This window comes from Thalassophryne amazonica, chromosome 1 (genome assembly GCF_902500255.1).
Source record: "Thalassophryne amazonica chromosome 1, fThaAma1.1, whole genome shotgun sequence".
NCBI classification, from domain to species: Eukaryota; Metazoa; Chordata; class Actinopteri; order Batrachoidiformes; family Batrachoididae; genus Thalassophryne; species Thalassophryne amazonica.
Window position 1 is genome coordinate 162313921 of NC_047103.1, and position 18439 is coordinate 162332359.

The following is an 18439-nucleotide window of genomic DNA, read 5'->3' on the forward strand; positions in this document are numbered from 1 at the left end:
CACTTTTGGTTTGTATTGGACTCCTATTTAAAATTCGTGTTGGACTGTTTGGAACCTCTTGTCCTCAAAGGACCAGTGACACACACCAAAATGCAAATCCCTTTTCTCTTGTTTATAAATTAATAAAATATCAAATGACAAGGATCTATTTCAGACATTATATAAAACAAATAAATGTTTGTTTGTTTTATTTCATTTGTGCAATTACGCCTCACTGGAACATTTCCATCTTTCACCTCATGAAATATTCTTACCATTGCACTCACAAACATTCATTATTTGTATAATATACATAAATACATATATTAAATAATGAATGTTTATGAGTTCAATGGTACAAATATTTCATGAGGTGAAAGATGGAACGTTCCATTCAACTAGGCAAAGCAGAGTTGAATGGAACATTACAGCTTTCGCATTTGTTCCATTGAAAGAATGAAAAAACATTCATTATTTGTTTTATATAACAGCTAAAACACATCCTTGTCATTTAATATTTCATTAATTTTTAAACAACAGAAAAGAGACTTACATTTTAATGTTCCACTAGTACTTAGCAGTCCAACATGAACTTTAAATTGGAGTTCTGCTGATGGCTGCAACAATGGCCGAGATAGCCCAAACGTTCATTGGCACCTGTGTCGCCCGATTTGGCACTCTATCTGACCTCGCAGTTTACATCCAAGCTCTGGAATGTAAATGCAGACAGCCTGAGTGTAAAGCTCCTCCAGTCCATGGCATATCACCTCCAGGCTGAGACACCTTAACAGATGTTCCATCTTAACAGGCGGCGGTTGGGTGGACAGACTCCTGTGGGTCATGCTGGGCCTACAAACTGCCCCTAAAGAGGACCTCCAGTCCTCGTTGGCGGAATTGGTTTAAGGCCAACCACTGCGGGTCCCAGGAGATTTCATTCCTGACACCACCACCCCCTCATTGGCTGCCCACCAATGGAGTGAGCTTCAGGACAAGGTTAGGGTTGTCACACCTGTTTCTACTTCACACCCCAGCCTTCCGTCTTCCTATGCTCCCTCACACCTGCAGTCACCGGAATATGTCTTTATTCACCATGATGCTTACAGGGGACCGCTGCAGCCTTCCTACGATTGTCCGTTTCGAGTATTGAAGACAGGGGACAAAAACTTTGTCGTTGACACAGGCAGTAAAGCCGAGCACATTTCACTGGACTGCCTCAAGCCAGCCCACCTGGATCTGGACAGACTCACGGAGCACGTGCCGGGCCCCCACCAGGAAGGCCTGCTGTTCCCTTACTCCACAGTGCCTCCAGCGCTCTGGTATGGAGGGCTCGCTGTGGCTGGATTATTTGCCTGCTCCCTCAATGACCCAATCCAATCCAATCCACCTTTATTTGTATAGCACATTTTAAAAACAACAAGGCTACCAAAGTGCTGGACAACAAACAAAATGTATATAAAAAATAAAATAAAGTTAAAATACAGTAGATTAGAAACATATAAAAACAAAAGGAAGATATCAGATAAAATGCTAAAAAGATAAAAACACAATACAAACAGAGACAGAAGACCACACAACTCTCATGCAGTATTAAAAGCCACGGAATAAAATTAAGTTTTTAAACGAGATTTAAAAGTATCCAGGGTGGGGGGCATTTTAATATGAGTGGGCAGCTCATTCCATAACTTGGGAACCACCACTGAAAAAGCATGGTTCCCCCTGGTCTTTTGTCTGCTTTTTGGCACTACAAGACAGAGCTGATCAACGGCTCTCAATGCTCTCATGGGGGCGTAGACATGTATAAGATCAGCAATATACTGAGGTGCCAGGCCATTTAGTGACTTAAAAACAAACAATAAAATCTTGAAATTTATTCAAAAACGGACAGGAAGCCAGTGGAGAGAGGCGAGAAAAGGAGTGATGTGATCATGCTTACGAGTGCCTGTTAAAAGACGATCAGCCGCATTTTGGACAAACTGTAAGCGGGCAAGGGAGGACTGGTTAATGCCAGTATACAGTGCATTACAGTAATCCAAACAGGTCGAGATAAAAGCATGAATCAAACACTCAAAATCATTAAAAGATACGACAGATTTGATTTTAGATAAAAGCCTCAGATGATAAAAACTGGTTTTAACCACTGAAATTATCTGTTTATCAAGTTTAAAATCACTGCCCATTTTAACACCAAGGTTTGTGACAATGGGTTTTACATATGGGTGCAGGGAGCCCAGATCTATAGAGGAGACACCACAGGCTCGACTGGGTTCAAATACCATGACCTTGGTTTTATCTTCATTTAAATAAAAAAAAATAGAAGCCATCCATGCCTTGATGTCCTTTAGACACTCTAGTAAGGGCATCAGGGAGCTCTTGTCATTTTTCAAAGACAAGAGCTCCCTGACATTCTTTTCACTTATGGTGAATTCTGGGGGAGCGTATGTGGTGGACATTCCACACATAATGGACAGTGTGGACATAATTCACCATATCAAGTGCCGTTACCTGTAGTTAGAGTATGTTTCCTGCTTTGCATGTGATAACATGCCAAGATGTGCAAAGTGCATATCAAAGTGTCTTGGCCCCTTTGATGTTTTCCTGTGAGGACTCCTGTGTGGGTAATGGACAGTGCTGTTCCTGTTTCTGTCAGGACCCCTGTGCGGGTAATGGACAATATTTATTCCTGTTACACATATGACAAAACGCTGACATGTATGAAGCGCACGCCAGAGTGTCTTGACCCCGTTGGACTTTTTCCCGTCACAACTCCTGTGTGATTAATGGGCGGGGCTGAGCTGTTCTATAAAGTCTGTGTGTTGTGTGAACCAAAGCGGAAATAAATGGCACACTGTATCGTTGTCAAAATGGGAAATTGTTGCTCATTTCATCCATCGCAATTTCCAAAACATACAAGAACACAGTTATTGTGCACAGTTGTTAAAAGTCATTATACATTAAAAGCAGTCAGTAAGACAGTTCAAGTGTGCCTTGTAGTCTACTGGGACAGTGCTGATTTTGCAGTCTGACAGTGGCAGGAAGAAAGGACCTACACACACACACACACACACACACACACACACACACACACACACACACACACACACACACACACACACACACACACACACACACACACACACACACACACACACACACACACACACACACTCGGTGGAGCAACGTATCACTGAAGCAACTGTTCAGTGCTGTCAAATCTGCGTTGGATATTATGTTTGCAACATTAAATTTACACATCACAGTATGCCCCCAGACAGTCTTTGCATATGAAATACTGATGGCAAAACAGGCCTCATGTAAAATTTGGTGTGTTTTTTAGGCCATTAGATGGCAGTGTTCACTCAAAAAAAAGTTTGACAAACAGTAACTCCACACTACTCCACAATTGCTACATATAAAATTGTGATCAGATATGGAACTGCAGCAAGCCCTAAAAGACTGTCTTTGGGGCAGAAAAAAATATTGCTTTTGCCTTAATCAAATCACAGGGAGGAAGGGTGGGCCAAATGTGGTCCATAGGCCCCAAATTAGTCAGCTATGGTCTATGGTGTCTTGTGGGTGTTCTCATCTAATCTCTGCTCAACTGTTCACTTGGATCTTCTCATGGTGGTGTGCCTTTTTTGTTCTATCCAGGTGACTTGCTCCCAACTGGAAACATCAGTGCCACTGTTCATGTGGCGCTTGAGCACATCCTTGAAGTGCAGTTTCTGACCTTCCTAATTTCATTTTCCTTGACTCAGTTCCCCGTCAAAAAGCCTTTGGGAGAATTCAGTCTGGAATTCTTCTCACCTGGCCAGTCCATCTGAGCTGAGAGGGTGCTATGAGGTCTTCCATGCTGACACTATCAACTTGCTTCAAGACGTCCATGTCAGGCACCCTGTCTGACCATCTGATAAGCAGTCATTTTAGATGATGAAGCTGTACCCTGGTGAGCTTCTTGATGGGCTTGAGGCATGGGGAAATGGCGGTCTTGTACACTTTTATCTTGGTAAGTAGTTTGATGAAGTGTTTGGTCAATCAAATTCATTTGTGGCTGCTTGGATTCTTCTGTCCACCTTATGTCCGGTGAGTTTGTGACTGTCACTGCACTTCCCAGGTAGGCTGAAACACTCAGCTGTTTTCAGAGTCACATATGCTGGGTTAAGGGTCTTGATGGTTAAATCTGGGGGGGGGGGGGGCTGGTAGAAGAGTTCAGTTTTTGAGACAGTGATTTTGAATCTGAAGAGAGTAATGTTAACAGAGAGACAGTTTGCTATTTCTTGCATCTTCTCATGATCAGTGGCCACCAAGGTTGATCCATCTTCATCAGTTCTACAAAGTTTTCTTGTAATGCTGGACTCTTTGGCAAGATTGAAGATTTACCCCTCTGTTCCAGTCCTATTGTGCACACCTCCCTTCAGATTGGTAGACATGGTCTCCAACACTGCAGGTAGGCATAGCATGAACAATGGCAGCACAACAAGGTTTATGGAAACACACATTAACACTATCAAAAAATAAAAAAATACCACTGTTGGAAATGTTGAAGCAAAAAAATTCACAAAGTGCATGAATATATCAAAACACACACAAAATGCAAAACTGCTATTTTCAGAAGACAGAACAGCAAAATCAAAAATATAAAATTTCATAAAACACATTAAGTTGTTTCTACTAATCCAATTACATTTGTTCCAAAAAGCAGATTGGTTAATCGTGTGAGATTTCAGACCATAAAATATCGAGAAGATGGTGGCAAAATATTCGACCGTTTCACATTTGATGTATAACTCCGCACCTTGACCGCGTTGCTGCGCAGGTGTCAATAATGGTGCAATTAGTTGAGAGCGACAGAAACTAGTGCAGCGATGACAGTGCCTAAATGTGTGGATTTAATTGGATTGACTGATGGATTTAACTCAATGCAGCTGACGAGATGTAGAAATCTGTGGGTCTGCTCACAGAATTTACAGTTTGGCATGAAGACACTGTTGCTATGACAAGCTTTAACAAGCCAACCGCACCCTTTTACAACAATTTGCTGGCCGAATTACTTACAGAAAAATGTTACGGTCGCAAATATGCATTCAATTTGCGACCGTAAAATCCACCATGAACGTCCGCAAATCATCAGACACTACATGATTATTCCCTACATGTAATGATGCCTTTCAAACAACTTTTTAATACATTTTCCCAAATGTGTAAAGTTCTGTAAAATGTTAAATTTGTGTTTTTCTGTGAATTTTCATGTTTAAAATGTTGTTAATGTGTTTTATAAAATGCAAGTTTGTTAGTGAGTGAATTAATGAACAATTGTTGAATTTTTTTTGTAAAAGAAAATCTCCAGAATGTTTTGGAATCTGTAAATGTGTTGCATGAAAATACACTTTTATCTGATTTGTCATGGGATTTTCAATGTACTGTATAACATTTTTGTTAATGCTTTCGGAACTGTGTTTTAGTTTTGTTACTTTTTTGTTTTCATTTTTTGTGTGCTCATTTGTTCGTGCATTTGGTGAAATGTTTTTGCTCTATTTTTTTAATGCTGTTGTAAATATGTCTTCTGAAGTGTCATGTATTCAGTTTTTATTAAAATGTTTTATACTTCACAACCGTGAAATAGGTTACATCTCAAATCTATTGGGGGCCACTGATTTGTTTGTGATTACGTTATTATGGACAACTGTAAAGGTGCATGCTGCTTCATTATAAATGCAGAGGTATGGCCAACAATTAGAAAAATCTCTTCAGAGGAAATGCAAACCTATTTCAGAAAAGCAAAATCCCACCATGATCTCTTAAAAGCTCTGCAGCCTGTTACTCATGTGTTCAGATGAAATTTGTAAAACACTGGTTCATATATAGAAAGTAGGTCATTTGGCCAACTGTATCAATAGTTTATTACATACTATCTCATAAAACCATTTTAAACCTTTTTTCCCACGACATAGAAACACAGCAAATTGGTAAATTTACAAATCTCCGGAGGTCAAAATTAATCATTTTCTAAAAAAAAGAACACTGATAGAGCAAAACACAGGACATTCTATTCTTACAAGGACTGTGTGTTCTGTATGAATGTAAAAATCTATAAGCATCTGCTTGATAAAATTCCAATTATCTAGTCAAATTGTTTTGATCAAATTCATCAGTTACGAATTCGTACCAACGACAAGACACTGACAATCGTTGTAGGCACTGACAGGGTGATCATAGCTCACACAACCTAACAGATGGGTAACACTGAGATACCACAGCAGTTTACCGGTAAAATGTGTTCTATGTTACCGACTGCAACTTTTAAAGACACATCGCAAGTCTATTTCAGATTGAACCACACAAAACAATAGGTTGTATGTACCACATTTTTTCCTCTAGGTGGCCCTAAAACAGTTAATGCGTGAATCTTAACACCAATCACAAAGATGCTTCTTAAGTTGATGTTTCTGCCTTGATGCAAATCTGGAAAAAAGGTGAGTTGAAACATATTCATGCAAATAATTTAACATGAAAAAAGTAAACAATTTCAAGGAAGAAAAAAAAATGCTTCAAAAATTTAAAATGCGTCAGTGAATGAAAAATAATAAAAATAGCAGCATAAATTATGGGACATTCACAAGTTGTTACCAAGTTCAGTGACGATAAAACAAAATAAAAGTGCCGTACATGTTCCAGGCTGAACATACAGAACAAAAGAGATGTTTACTCAAACCCAATGTGCAACTACAGAGTTCACAACAGGACTAAAGAGTGTGAAGTCAAATGTACTTGAATAAATGAAGAAAATGAAGAAATTGTGCAATCAGAGTTCTTTCAGTGGATTATTAGTTAGGTGTAATTTTCATCAACAAATCTCCATCTAAGATTTGTTCAATATTGACTCTTTCCACAACACACAGGCTCCTGCAACTGGTTGTCCAGTCAATTTTTTTTTTCTTTTTTGTCCCTTCATCTTTGAGGAGATCCAACCTTTGTTGCTTCCTGCAACACACATGATCTCTGCTGTGTCACTTGGGGCTGGGAACATGCGCTGGGCTCACCACGGACTTTGGTGAGCCCTGATAGGTGCGCAGCAGCACTTTGTGCTTGGTGGCGCCTTCTGTGCGACGGTACTGTTGTTCCACCAGGAACTCTTTGAGCCGGCTGGTGGTGAAGGTGAGAGTCTGCCTCCTCAGCTTCATCAGGTAGGAGTCCTGCAGCCAGGCGTGCATGAAGCAGTCCCGCGTGGATGGACGAGCCCTGAAAATACACAGTGGTGGTATATATGTTTTCCAAAAAAAAGAGAGAGCATTTTACTGGTGAAGACAGCTGGGTTGAGGGTTGCTGGGTTCTCCGTAAGTAATCACCCGTTTGACATTAAGTCAATTAGGAATAGACCGATGATCAGATGGGCCAATTACTGGCTGATTATCGGCCATGCCAGTTATCACATCGGCCAATTATCAGCCCAGGCCGATTATCGGCCTATCCCTACAGAGCACCCAGAGGAATTATCGGCTGATGCATATTATCAGCCCAGCCGAGTATTGGTCTATCCCTACACACCACCCAAAGTGATTATCGGCTGATGCATATTATCGGCCCAGCCGAGTACTGGTCTATCCCTACACACCACCCAAAGTGATTATCGGTTGATGCAGATTATCAGACCAACCAATTATCAGTCTATCCCCACAGAGCACCCAGACGGATTATTGGCTGATGCAGGTAATCGGCCCAGCCGAGTATCGGTCTATCCCTACACAGCACCCAAAGGGATTATCGGCCGATGCAGATTATCAGACAATGCATATTATCACCCCAGGTGATTACTGGTTTATCCCTAAAGTCAGTCCAGAGCAGCGCGGTGGCCTAGTGGTTAGCAGTGTTGCCTCACAGCAAGAGAGTCATGGGATCGATTCCCACTTGTGGCCTTTCTGTGTGGAGTTTGCATGTTCTCCCAGTGTTTGCGTGGGTTTCCTCCAGGTGCTCTAGTTTCCTACCACATTTAAAGACATGCAGCAGGTTAGGTGAATTGGAAACTTTATAATTGTCCAGGTCTCTAACTCAATAGGACTAACCTGGTTAAATAAAGGTGAAATTAGAGGTCCCAAAGGATCCTCTGAGGAGACCTAATACCACAGCAGCTCATCATGGCATTAGGTCACTGGTTAATGTCCAAGTCTCATCACCAAATAGTAAGAAAACAAAATAGAACAGCAACAGTCCTAAAAACTGGGGCCTTTACTCTTCTTTTCTTTGAGTAAGATACAGCAGTAGTCAAACATTTAAACACAGCAGAATGAATATTTCTAAATTTTGATCTACAGCATCAGAGTTAGTATATTTTCTTCCTATATGGTATGATGTTAATGATTAAAATCATCATAAAATAATCAGTATGAAAGTTAACCATAAAACATTCAAATAACACACTGTAAACAGATGGATTACTGCCCCCAACTGGCTGTATGGCACATAATGACAATTTTCTGTGCGTGCATGAGTGTCTACCACCACCATGTGGTTGCTTGGTGGTACTGCACCTGAAACATCTTTTTTTTTCTTCCCCCCTCTAAGGCATTTAAGACAAGCTCCGTTTCCACTTCTCTGGCCCATATTGGAATACTGAGGTATGGTTCCAAACATTTAGCAGCCGTTAAAGAATGTAGAGGATATACATCAGCTCTTTTTACACTTGTTCAATATGCAAAAAGTTAAAGCATATAACAATCTGGTGGTAAACCTTTGCCTGGAAAAGAGGGAACATTAACTTTAATTTTGCCAACTTCCATCCATCTATCCATCCATTTTCTTCCACTTTATCCAGAGTCAGGTCGCGGGGGCAGCAGGTCAAGCAAAGCCGCCCAGACCAGAATTTTGCCAACTTGAATGAGAAAATCCCAATCAAGGGATTTATTTGAATTCATCTTTCCAATAGTGCCACACTGTCATATTTTAAAGTGAGAACTGTAACAACGCATGATGTCAAAACCAGAGGTGTTAAATCCAGCTTCAGAAAGTAAAAGTCCAGCCACATATTTGTTCCATCTTCCCAACAAACCAGCTGATTGTAATTAGTTCAGCTCTTCAGGCAGGTGGATGAGCTAATTATTGAGATCAACTGTTTTAGGGGCACAGGTAGAAGCAACACATGGGAGGGTTTTTACTTTCTGAAGCCGGATTTGACACCTCTGGTCATAAAAAAAATAGTATGACAGCTACGGTTCTACGTCCACATGTATCACTCACCAAGGGTAACTGCTCAGCATCTTTTTGAGAAAGGTGGAGGCACTTTGGGACACATTTGGATACAGTTTAGCTGGGTCAAACCTCGCCATGAGGATTTTAGATTCAACCTGTGCAGGGTTTTTGTCTTCAAAGGGCAACCGGCCACTAAGCCTGGTCCAAACCACAGGAAACAGAAGATTTAGTACAGCTAGCTTCATGTCTTTAAATAATAATGAATGGACATTTTCTTTGGGATTTATGTTTGCAGAAGTTAAGACGGTACATGTTTGTCTTACATGATATGGGTGACAACTCCAATGGTCCAAATGTCTGCAGGAGGTCCCACCACATCACCTTTAAGCACCTCAGGAGCTTCAGATCATGTCAAGAGGGTGAAAATTGAGAAAGGTTCGCAGCCATTTCTGACGTTTTTTGAATTTGCAGCTAAAAAGACAACTCATACTCACCCATGTACTCCAGAGTTCCTTCTGCTGCCCCCTGGTGTTTGAGGCTAAGCGGGTTGAAACTCTGTGCACTCCCAAAGTCCACGATCTTAACAGCATTAAGGTTGGTCACTATGATGTTGTCGGGCTTGAGGTCCAGGTGGAGGACGCGGTGGTTGTGGAGGTACTCGACTCCTTGAATGATCTGGACCAGATAACCCACCACATCATCCTCCGAGTAACGGAACCTCAGGTGCACAAGAGTCACTTTAGTCTCAATCTCATTATTAGTTCATGACAAGATAAGAGGTGCATGTGCTGCATCACTGATTCAAAGAATCTCTGTCAAACAATCTTTAACTAGAACACTGCACTCGTAGAGTGCAAACCTCCACCAACACTCGTTACCAATTCCACAAAATTTTACCTTGGAAAAAAATTTCAATGTCAAAGTGGCGTTAGAAGTGACTTTTCATAAGATAAATTTGATGTGATCAAATGCAAGGAGGACATATTTAGTTCATGCACTTGAATCAAAGTTTATTTTTTGCGGCGTTGTCAGGTTGTTGTTTTTTTTTCACTTTTTCAGTTTCTGAATTCTTTTTCAGATAATTTTCACAGAACATTGGTTTTCTCTGCTATGCACAATTTCTCATTGCTTTTTGGCACTTTGTTTCCGACTGATAAACTGGAAGACAAACAAATGGACATAAAATTGGAACCTCCATCCAATTGTGGTGGTGTAGTTAAATCCAGAACAGAAAAATAAGAGTGATTGAGGCACTTTTGATTGAGATATAATGCAAAATGTACACCAAGTGCGCTTTTCAATATTAAATTCAAATGTCCACAAAATCCACAATCCCGATCAGATCCAGATCAAACTTTGTCAGGTGATAATAAGTCTCAGTCTGCACCTCACTTTCAAATATGAGAGTGATTGGGGCACGCTTATGCACTACATGCACTTTAAATTTTTTTGAATAAGCTCAGTGTTGAGTCACTGCTCAATTTGCACAAGACATACTACGACCACCAGGTACCTCACTGACCACATTCTATGCTCGACTGTATTTCTATTTCATTTTATAGTCTACTGTTGTTTTTTTTTTTACTCTGCATTGTCTGGGAGACTGAGAGTAACAGAATTTCATAGTGGAGCAGATAAGTATGACTTTTGGCCAGAATTGTTCACTTGGTTATACAAACATCAGGTTTGGCATGAGTGTTCTTCATAAATCAGTGTTTGAGAAAAAAAAAGTGCTACCCATTTGAAAATCAAACATGGCGGCCAGGTAGGGTTCAATGAAAATGCTCATATTGAAAAGTATAACACATTATTTATCTGATCATAAATATCCCAAAAAGGTATAGTTTGGACTATCTATGACTGAATGTTATGGAGTTATGGGGTAAAAACAGCAAGAATGGCAACAAAGGTTTGTTTCAGTTTGTACAGGGGTCAGAAGTTAAAGTTACTCCAATTTTTGTAAAATGTGATGCAAATTACTGGTTGAGTTAATAAGGTTTTAAAAGGAACAGTTTGCACCATGTGTCATGCTCAGTTATCACGTTACAGGGTAACATATGTCACATGTCATAAAATCCAATGGACGGCGACCTTGTTGACATTTACTTTGCAAACCGAGCATTCAACACAATCAAAACTATTCCATTTATTAATCATTAGCTCAACCAATAATTTGCACCATTTTTTACCAAAATTGGAGCAACTTTAACTTTTGACTCCTGTACAAACTGAAATTGACTTTTGTCACCATTCTTAATGTTTTTACCCCATAACTCCATAACATTCAGTCATAGATCATCCAAACTATACCTTTTTGGAATCTCTGTGACCAGACACATAATGTGCTATACCTTTCAATATGATTGGAGCATTTTAAAATTTTGACCCCTGTGTAATTCTACACTGACCCCTACCTGGCCGCCATATCTGATGCTTGTCACACCATGTGAAGGATTGTTTCAGTTATATGCTGCACTACTACATGTCTGTGTATGCACTGCAGAATTGACAAAGTTGACTTAACATGACGACGATATAATGTAGAACATGCATTAAATGGGGTTTTCAATGTTAAATTTAAAAGACCACAAAAGCTGTAAACCAGGTCAGATCCAGATATCACTTTGTGAGTCGATAAAGAATGCCATCCTATATAACGCTGTGAAATTCAATATTTGTTTGACAGAGTTATGAATTTTTGAAAATTTGTTCAATGTTAAAGGATAGGGATTTTTCCCATTCTCCAAGATTTTTCATGACTTTGACCTTGAAAATTTAATCCGGATATGATTCCTCTGTAAAAATGTCATGATGATATATAAAAAAAATTGTGGGTTACAGGCTGTTCACAAACAGACAAACAAACAAACAGGGGTGAAAACATAACCTCCGCTCAACTTTGTTGGAAATAAACATTGAGACATTTGGGAAAAGACAGGGCTGGACCAGCTAGCTCACTTAAAACCTATAATTTAAAAAGGGCACATTTACATCTTGAATGCTTATTCTAGAAAAAAAAAAAGATTATTTTATAAAAAAAAAAGCCGTTTTAAATTAAATCCTCTTTAATCCCAGATAATCAAATAGATCCAGCTGCTACAAAACTTTGAAAAGCAACTTCATGCCATTGATGACTATTTATAATTTCTGACAAAGCAGGAAATATTACACACACACACACACACTGTAAGTCATTGCTCATAAAAACTCATTCTTACATCATGAAACATTGTCCCCAAAATATGCTGAACAGTCAATATTTCAGCTTTCATGTTCATAATTATGTCAAATTATTAACAGTACTGCATATTTCTGACTTAAAGTCAAAATCACAACTTTTATCTCATATTCATGACTTAAAAATCAGACATAATATCAGTATCTGGTGATTATGACTTAGAAAGATGGTATTTTAACTTAACTTTAACTTTAAATTTATTGGAGATATATTTTTTCACCTTCAAGAAAATAAAAAAAAAACCTCAAAAAAGTTTTATTATAATTTTTTAGAAAACTCAAGAAGTAATAATAGAAAATTTTGATATTGTGTCAGCTGTGTTGCTATGGAAATATTGAAATGTATCCATTATTTTATTAAAAGGTGTCTTTTTTTTTACCTTATACCTATCAGAGGACTTCAGATTTTTTTAGACTTCCATTTATTCACACACTCACTGTTTAATTTACTTTTATACTGGAAGGGAAATACCAACTTTAGATTTTCCATTAAATGTATTTGTGACCATCACTGACACCTCAGTTTGTTTGTTGGTCAAACCCACCTTCTGGATGAAGGAAACATTTTTCGTTGTCGTGGTTTTGACTGGTCATCCTACCTGTCGATGAGGCTGTACAGCAACTCTTTGCCGGTGCAGTATTCCAGCACCAGCACCAGGTAGCGCGGCGTGATGTAGGCTTCGTGCAGAGCCATGACTTTTTCGCTGTGAAGGGACTTCAGGATCTCGTACTCTTTCAGGACTTCGGGTTTGTTTTGCTGGTCGTACGTAATAATCTTTGCCATGAAGAGTTTGCCGGTGGCGTTCTCGCGGCACTCTCTGACAACCCCAAACCGACCCCTGGCACCACAGACAAAGAGGACTCGTCTCAACAAAACTGTCCAACACACAATTGTCTCCAAAAAAAAACAAAAAAAACAACAAACACAACAACAACAAAAACTTTTACAAATGTTGGATGAAAAATGAGGTTAACCTGATTTCAAGTTATCACACTCTACCACAAATGTTAAAAATTTGAGATATATATACATAAGCTAGTTCATTTTAAAATTCATGGTTGAAGATTTTCACAGTCAAACAAACCTTTTGTTCTGGTACTTTGCACGGCTGTTGTAATTCACAATAGATGAATAAAATAAAATCATTTTCTAGGAAAACACTGAAAATGAAGAGATAACACTTTTCTTTACAATAGCCCCATCCATCACGTGGAAAAGTAATTACTGATAACCCGACTGCTGAACACTGGCGAGTTGGCTCACCTCGCTTTCTCTTCGAGGAAGGTGTAGGGTTTCTGTGGTACTCCCTGTCGCAGAGCGGTGGAGGGCGCGGTACGTTCCGAGGGTGTCCCCCGTGTCAGCGTACTCAACCCTTCACCAATGGGGCTCAGGCTGGACGCCTGGACCACTGGGGGCGAGAAGGTTACAGATGTGGGCATGACGCAAGCGGTAGCGGTGATGGTAGGGACGTACGTGGGCACTGAAGATACTAGTGGTTTGGTTGGGGTCAAAGGCGAGGTTATGAGAGGGGGTGGGGGAGATATGGGTGGGGACTGGGTCATAGGAGACACCACGTTCACTGGACTCTGGGGTTTTGGGAGAACAAAGGGTGGAGGTGCCTTGACTGTGGCTGAAGGAGGGAGGTTTGGTTTAGGAGCTTCCTCAGGCGTGGCGCCTGGAGATGCTGATGGAGGGTTTGTTGCAGGGCTGGAGGGCGGAGGTGATAATGACGAAGAGGTCGGCGGAGGGAAAGTGGCGGGAGGTGCTGCGTCGAGAGTGAGGGCGGAGGCAGTTACCCTGTGAGCTGGTCTGAGCGGAGGGGCGGTTACTGAAGTGGTGACCGCAGCTTCTGGGGCGGCGGGGACGGTTTTAACAACCACCATGCCTGATGAAGCTCCTCCCCCTGGGAAAACAAAATTACATCATCCATCTTTTAACTCTGTTGGAACATCTGCTCCAACCTCTTTTTAAAACATGTTGTAATTGTTGTATGTCATTACCATAGAAAGAGGGGACACCCCCTGCCCCCCAATGAGGGGACCCCCCCACCCCAATAAAAAAACAATTGTGGCAACAGTAATATTAATATTATTACATCTGCCAAGGATGTAATAAAATCATCGGCGTATATTTATTTGTCTGCCTGTTAGCCAGATTACGTCAAAACTACTGCAAGCATTTTGATAAAAATTTTTTTTTTTTTTTACCACAGATACATATCTGGCCATGGAAGACTCTCTTAAATTTTGGAGGTCATCTGGATCTGGATCCAGATTCAGGAACAAGTTTCACTTTATACAAGCTACTTTACAGATTCTCACCACAGACACATATACGGCCATGGAAGACTCCATTAAGTTTTGGAGGTGATCCGAATCCAGATTCTGGATCAAGATTTCACTTTATATAGGCTTTGCAGGATTGCTTCAAAACTACCTCATGTATTCTCACCAAATTTGCACCACAGACAGATATTAGGACATGGAAGACTCCACTGAATTTTGGAGGTGATCTGGATCTGGACTGGTGGACGTCAGAAATCTCAGATTGCTCTTGTTATTAATATTATTATTTTTAGTGATTAATGATTTTTTTCATACCATAGAGTTCCAGAATCCAAAGAGATGGTTCCTATATACATTTAAAACCCAAAAATATTTGGCTGGATTATAATTCTAATTTAGACAGTTTACAAAAGTATTTAAATATATTTTTAAAATTTCTAATGTGTGGTTTAAATGTGTTTAATCACATTAAACTGGTCTATTGTTAGTGTAGAAAAGTTTAAAAGCTGTTTAAAAGACATATTCCTATAAAGATGCATTGAACTTTGTTAAAGTCATTTAAACGACCCAGTGTCACGGCAGTTCATGATTCAGCAGAACAAAATATACATTAATCTCTCTTGTAATGAGAGCACAAATTTATTATAATACATTCTGTGACCACTGCACGGGGGGGGGGGGGGGGGGGGGAGTTGTGGTTAGGGGTAGGGTTAGGTTATGGTTAAGGTTAGGGTTGGGGGCAGGGTTAGTAATAGTAAGTTAAAAAAAAAACCCGTCATGAAAATTCGAATCATTTCGTAAAGGGAGCATGAAAAAAACTTGTGAGACTGGGTTGAGTTTAAAAGACATTTATGATATTTTAGGGAATTTAAATGAGTAGCATGTTTTATATGAATTTAAAATATGTAAAAAAAAAAACTCACATAAACTTATCACTCACATAAAACTTAAACTCACATTTTCTTAATTATAAAATGATTGTTTTTAAAATTAAATTAATCATTTTATTTAGTTTTAATATATGCAAGCTTTATAATGAATTACTGTTGATGTCATTATAGATGCAAAAAAATAGTAATTTGTTTTACAATAATAATAATATAAATGAAATACTAAAATCAAAAAGTTATAAAACATAAGAACAATTACAAATGTATGACACACACACACACACACACACACACACACACACACACACACACACACACACACACACACACACACACACACACACACACACACACACACACACACACACACACACACACACACACACACACACACACACACACACAAAAACAAATTTAAACTGAGATCAATCCATATATAATTATAGCCACAGGAAACATATCCCGCTATGTTTTCTGGTGAGCGTTGACTGAAGTACCTGTTGGGTCCAGGCTGACTGGAGCAGAGATGTTGCTGTAGGGACCCTGACCCGCTTTGTTCACACAGGCAACACGAAACCTAAAAGTACCCCCTAGTGGCAGATCTGTAACATTATAGTAGCAGTCAGCAATTCCAGTGGCCACAATGAACCACTTTGAATGTCCTGCAAAGAGAAAAAACAATACGTCAATTTGTTGTAGTTCACAAATTAAACACTAGGTGGCAGTGCAGTTGTACTGAGATGATTTTTGGAGCAGTGGAAAAAATATGGCAAAAATCTCAACAGTAGATTCAAACTGAAAGAAATGGGGGAGACCGATGACGCCCCAGATCACCCTCGAGAGTGTGCGAGTGTGAGAGAGAGAGAGAGAGAGAGAGACATGCTCTGACACACGGGTGGCGCCGCTCAGGGATGATGCTTTAATCCACTCCACTGTGACAGTGGTGACTCACTGTGTAAACGCTCTGGCGGTAGCACGGCTACAGTCACTTCTCCCTCGCGGACTGACTCACTGTCCCTGCGTAAGCGACGTGCGCCCAGACGCTTGTTGGGCTTTGTAAATACCGTTACCTCCCGGGACCCTTGAATCTATGATTTGAATCTTATTTCTTCCTCGAGCCACTGCACACTGAAGATGAAACTAAAAGAAGTCAAACTTAAAGCAGGCAAAAGTCAAGTTTTAATGGCAGAAACAGTCTGAGGACGGAACTGTCACTAAATGCACCCACCCCCCCACCCCCCCCGGCCGACTCTTGATATATGGATGATGATCAAAAGCAGATTTGCTCTTAAAGGGGTGCTTTGGTAAAGCTCATGGTCACTGGGGTCAAAGATCAAAATTTTTACTTTTGGTTCAGATTTGCAGCAAACCTGGCAGATATACATGGCTGAGCTCCACAGCTGGCCAGGTCAGATCACAGGTCAATGTCACTGGAGTCAAAGGTCAAAATTTAAGCTTTTAGGGAAGTGTGGGAAAAATCTGCCACCATGACCAGAACCTGGATAAGCATCAGAAAATGAATGAATGAATTGGCACACGTATATCACATATCACATAGGTTAATCACTAGTGCCGAAGGTCAAACTTTATTTTTTTCACTCCTATTTGCACCAGACATAGCACACACATGGAGTTGAGTTGTGGAATTCTCCAGGTGAGGTCAAAGCTCCCAAAGCTTATTCTTTGGGGTCAAATATATATTTTTTCCAGTCCGATTTGTACTGAAACTTGGTTCACGTATGGACATGGGTTCTGGAATTGTCCAGGCGAGGTCAAATTTGTCAAAGGTGAATTATTTGCAGGTAAAGTCGTGTCTGCCTCTCTGCCTGTTGGACGTTTTCCTGATTTCTGAAAAACTCAGAATATCAATGATTTTGATTCTGAAAATGCCCTTAAAGAGTTCATTTTAGGTGAAGGATTTAATTTTCAACCTGATTTGAACACATATTGGATTCCGCAAATGTTCTGGTAAGGTCATCTCGAGGTCAGTCTTTTAGGTGAAGCCCACAATCTCTGGGGTCAAATGTCAGACTGTTGTAGCTCTTATATGACTGTTACCTTGTGCCTTTGAGTTTGGTGCTGTCTGTTGTATCATAAATAATAAAAACGAGTTGTTTTGCATCATTTTTCACTCACCTTCTGTTTTTTTCTCCAGGGTGTAGCTGCAGGGCGCCTTGGTCTCTGTCGGCTTCCACAGCACCAGGGCCGTGTTGCTGTAGGTCTGAGGGATCTCAGGGGTCCCCGGCCGTTTTGGGACACCTTGAGTGACATGAACAGGGTCATAAAACAGGGTGAGTAGTTGTTCAAGATATGCAAAGATTTCTTCAACAGAGATGGAGAACCTTGAGGGGAACTGGTTTCGATTTTCATCACAACTGTGCCACAGCAATCAGTGTGCCAAATGATCTCATCTCAAGATATCAAATACCTGCAAAATATCTACAACTGAATGCATTTCTGCAAGTAAAATGTGATCCAGTCAGGTGTTGAACTGAACTGAACTTGACATTGAAATTGCGATGATTTTTTTATTTTATTTTACTTTCACTATATTTCTTATGAAGCTGATAAAGAGATGGCGGCGATGGCGGGTGTGGCAGCAGCACCGCTTCAGGCCAAATAAGCTGTCTGAAGTATTTTTCACCGTGCCAATAGATAACCAAGCTTTGACAAATTCAGGCATCAGCTCTCGTGGTAAATAAATTATTTTTGTGTCTGAAGTGATAAGAAATGAACCTTTAATGCAGTGATTGGAGTTGACGTGGGAGAAAGCGCCACGGCCTCCAAATCTCTGTTCCATTAGCAAGCAGCACTGATTACCCGGCACGCGCACGGCGAGCGGTGGCACTCAATTGCACACTCAGGCA

The 18439-nt window shown here is 40.2% G+C and overlaps 1 protein-coding gene across 7 annotated transcripts in view; it reads right to left on the bottom strand.

The window, feature by feature from the left end:
• Nucleotides 1-6051: 6051 nt before the first annotated feature.
• The window catches only part of LOC117517238 (striated muscle preferentially expressed protein kinase-like), a 142136-nt gene continuing 129748 nt past the window's right edge, over nt 6052-18439 (bottom strand). For 6 of the 7 annotated variants that reach the window (XM_034178198.1, XM_034178205.1, XM_034178191.1 and 3 more), the window contains 8 exons: nt 17709-17831; nt 16070-16234; nt 13661-14300; nt 12996-13235; nt 9654-9877; nt 9483-9558; nt 9208-9357; nt 6052-7215 (listed from right to left, as the gene is read on the bottom strand). In XM_034178198.1, coding sequence (XP_034034089.1) covers nt 6984-7215; nt 9208-9357; nt 9483-9558; nt 9654-9877; nt 12996-13235; nt 13661-14300; nt 16070-16234; nt 17709-17831 — 1850 coding nt within the window. In that variant the 3' untranslated portion in view covers nt 6052-6983. Of the gene's footprint in view, nt 7216-9207; nt 9358-9482; nt 9559-9653; nt 9878-12995; nt 13236-13660; nt 14301-16069; nt 16235-17708; nt 17832-18439 lie in introns of those variants that run through there. The other variant, XR_004562693.1, reaches the window with a different exon arrangement.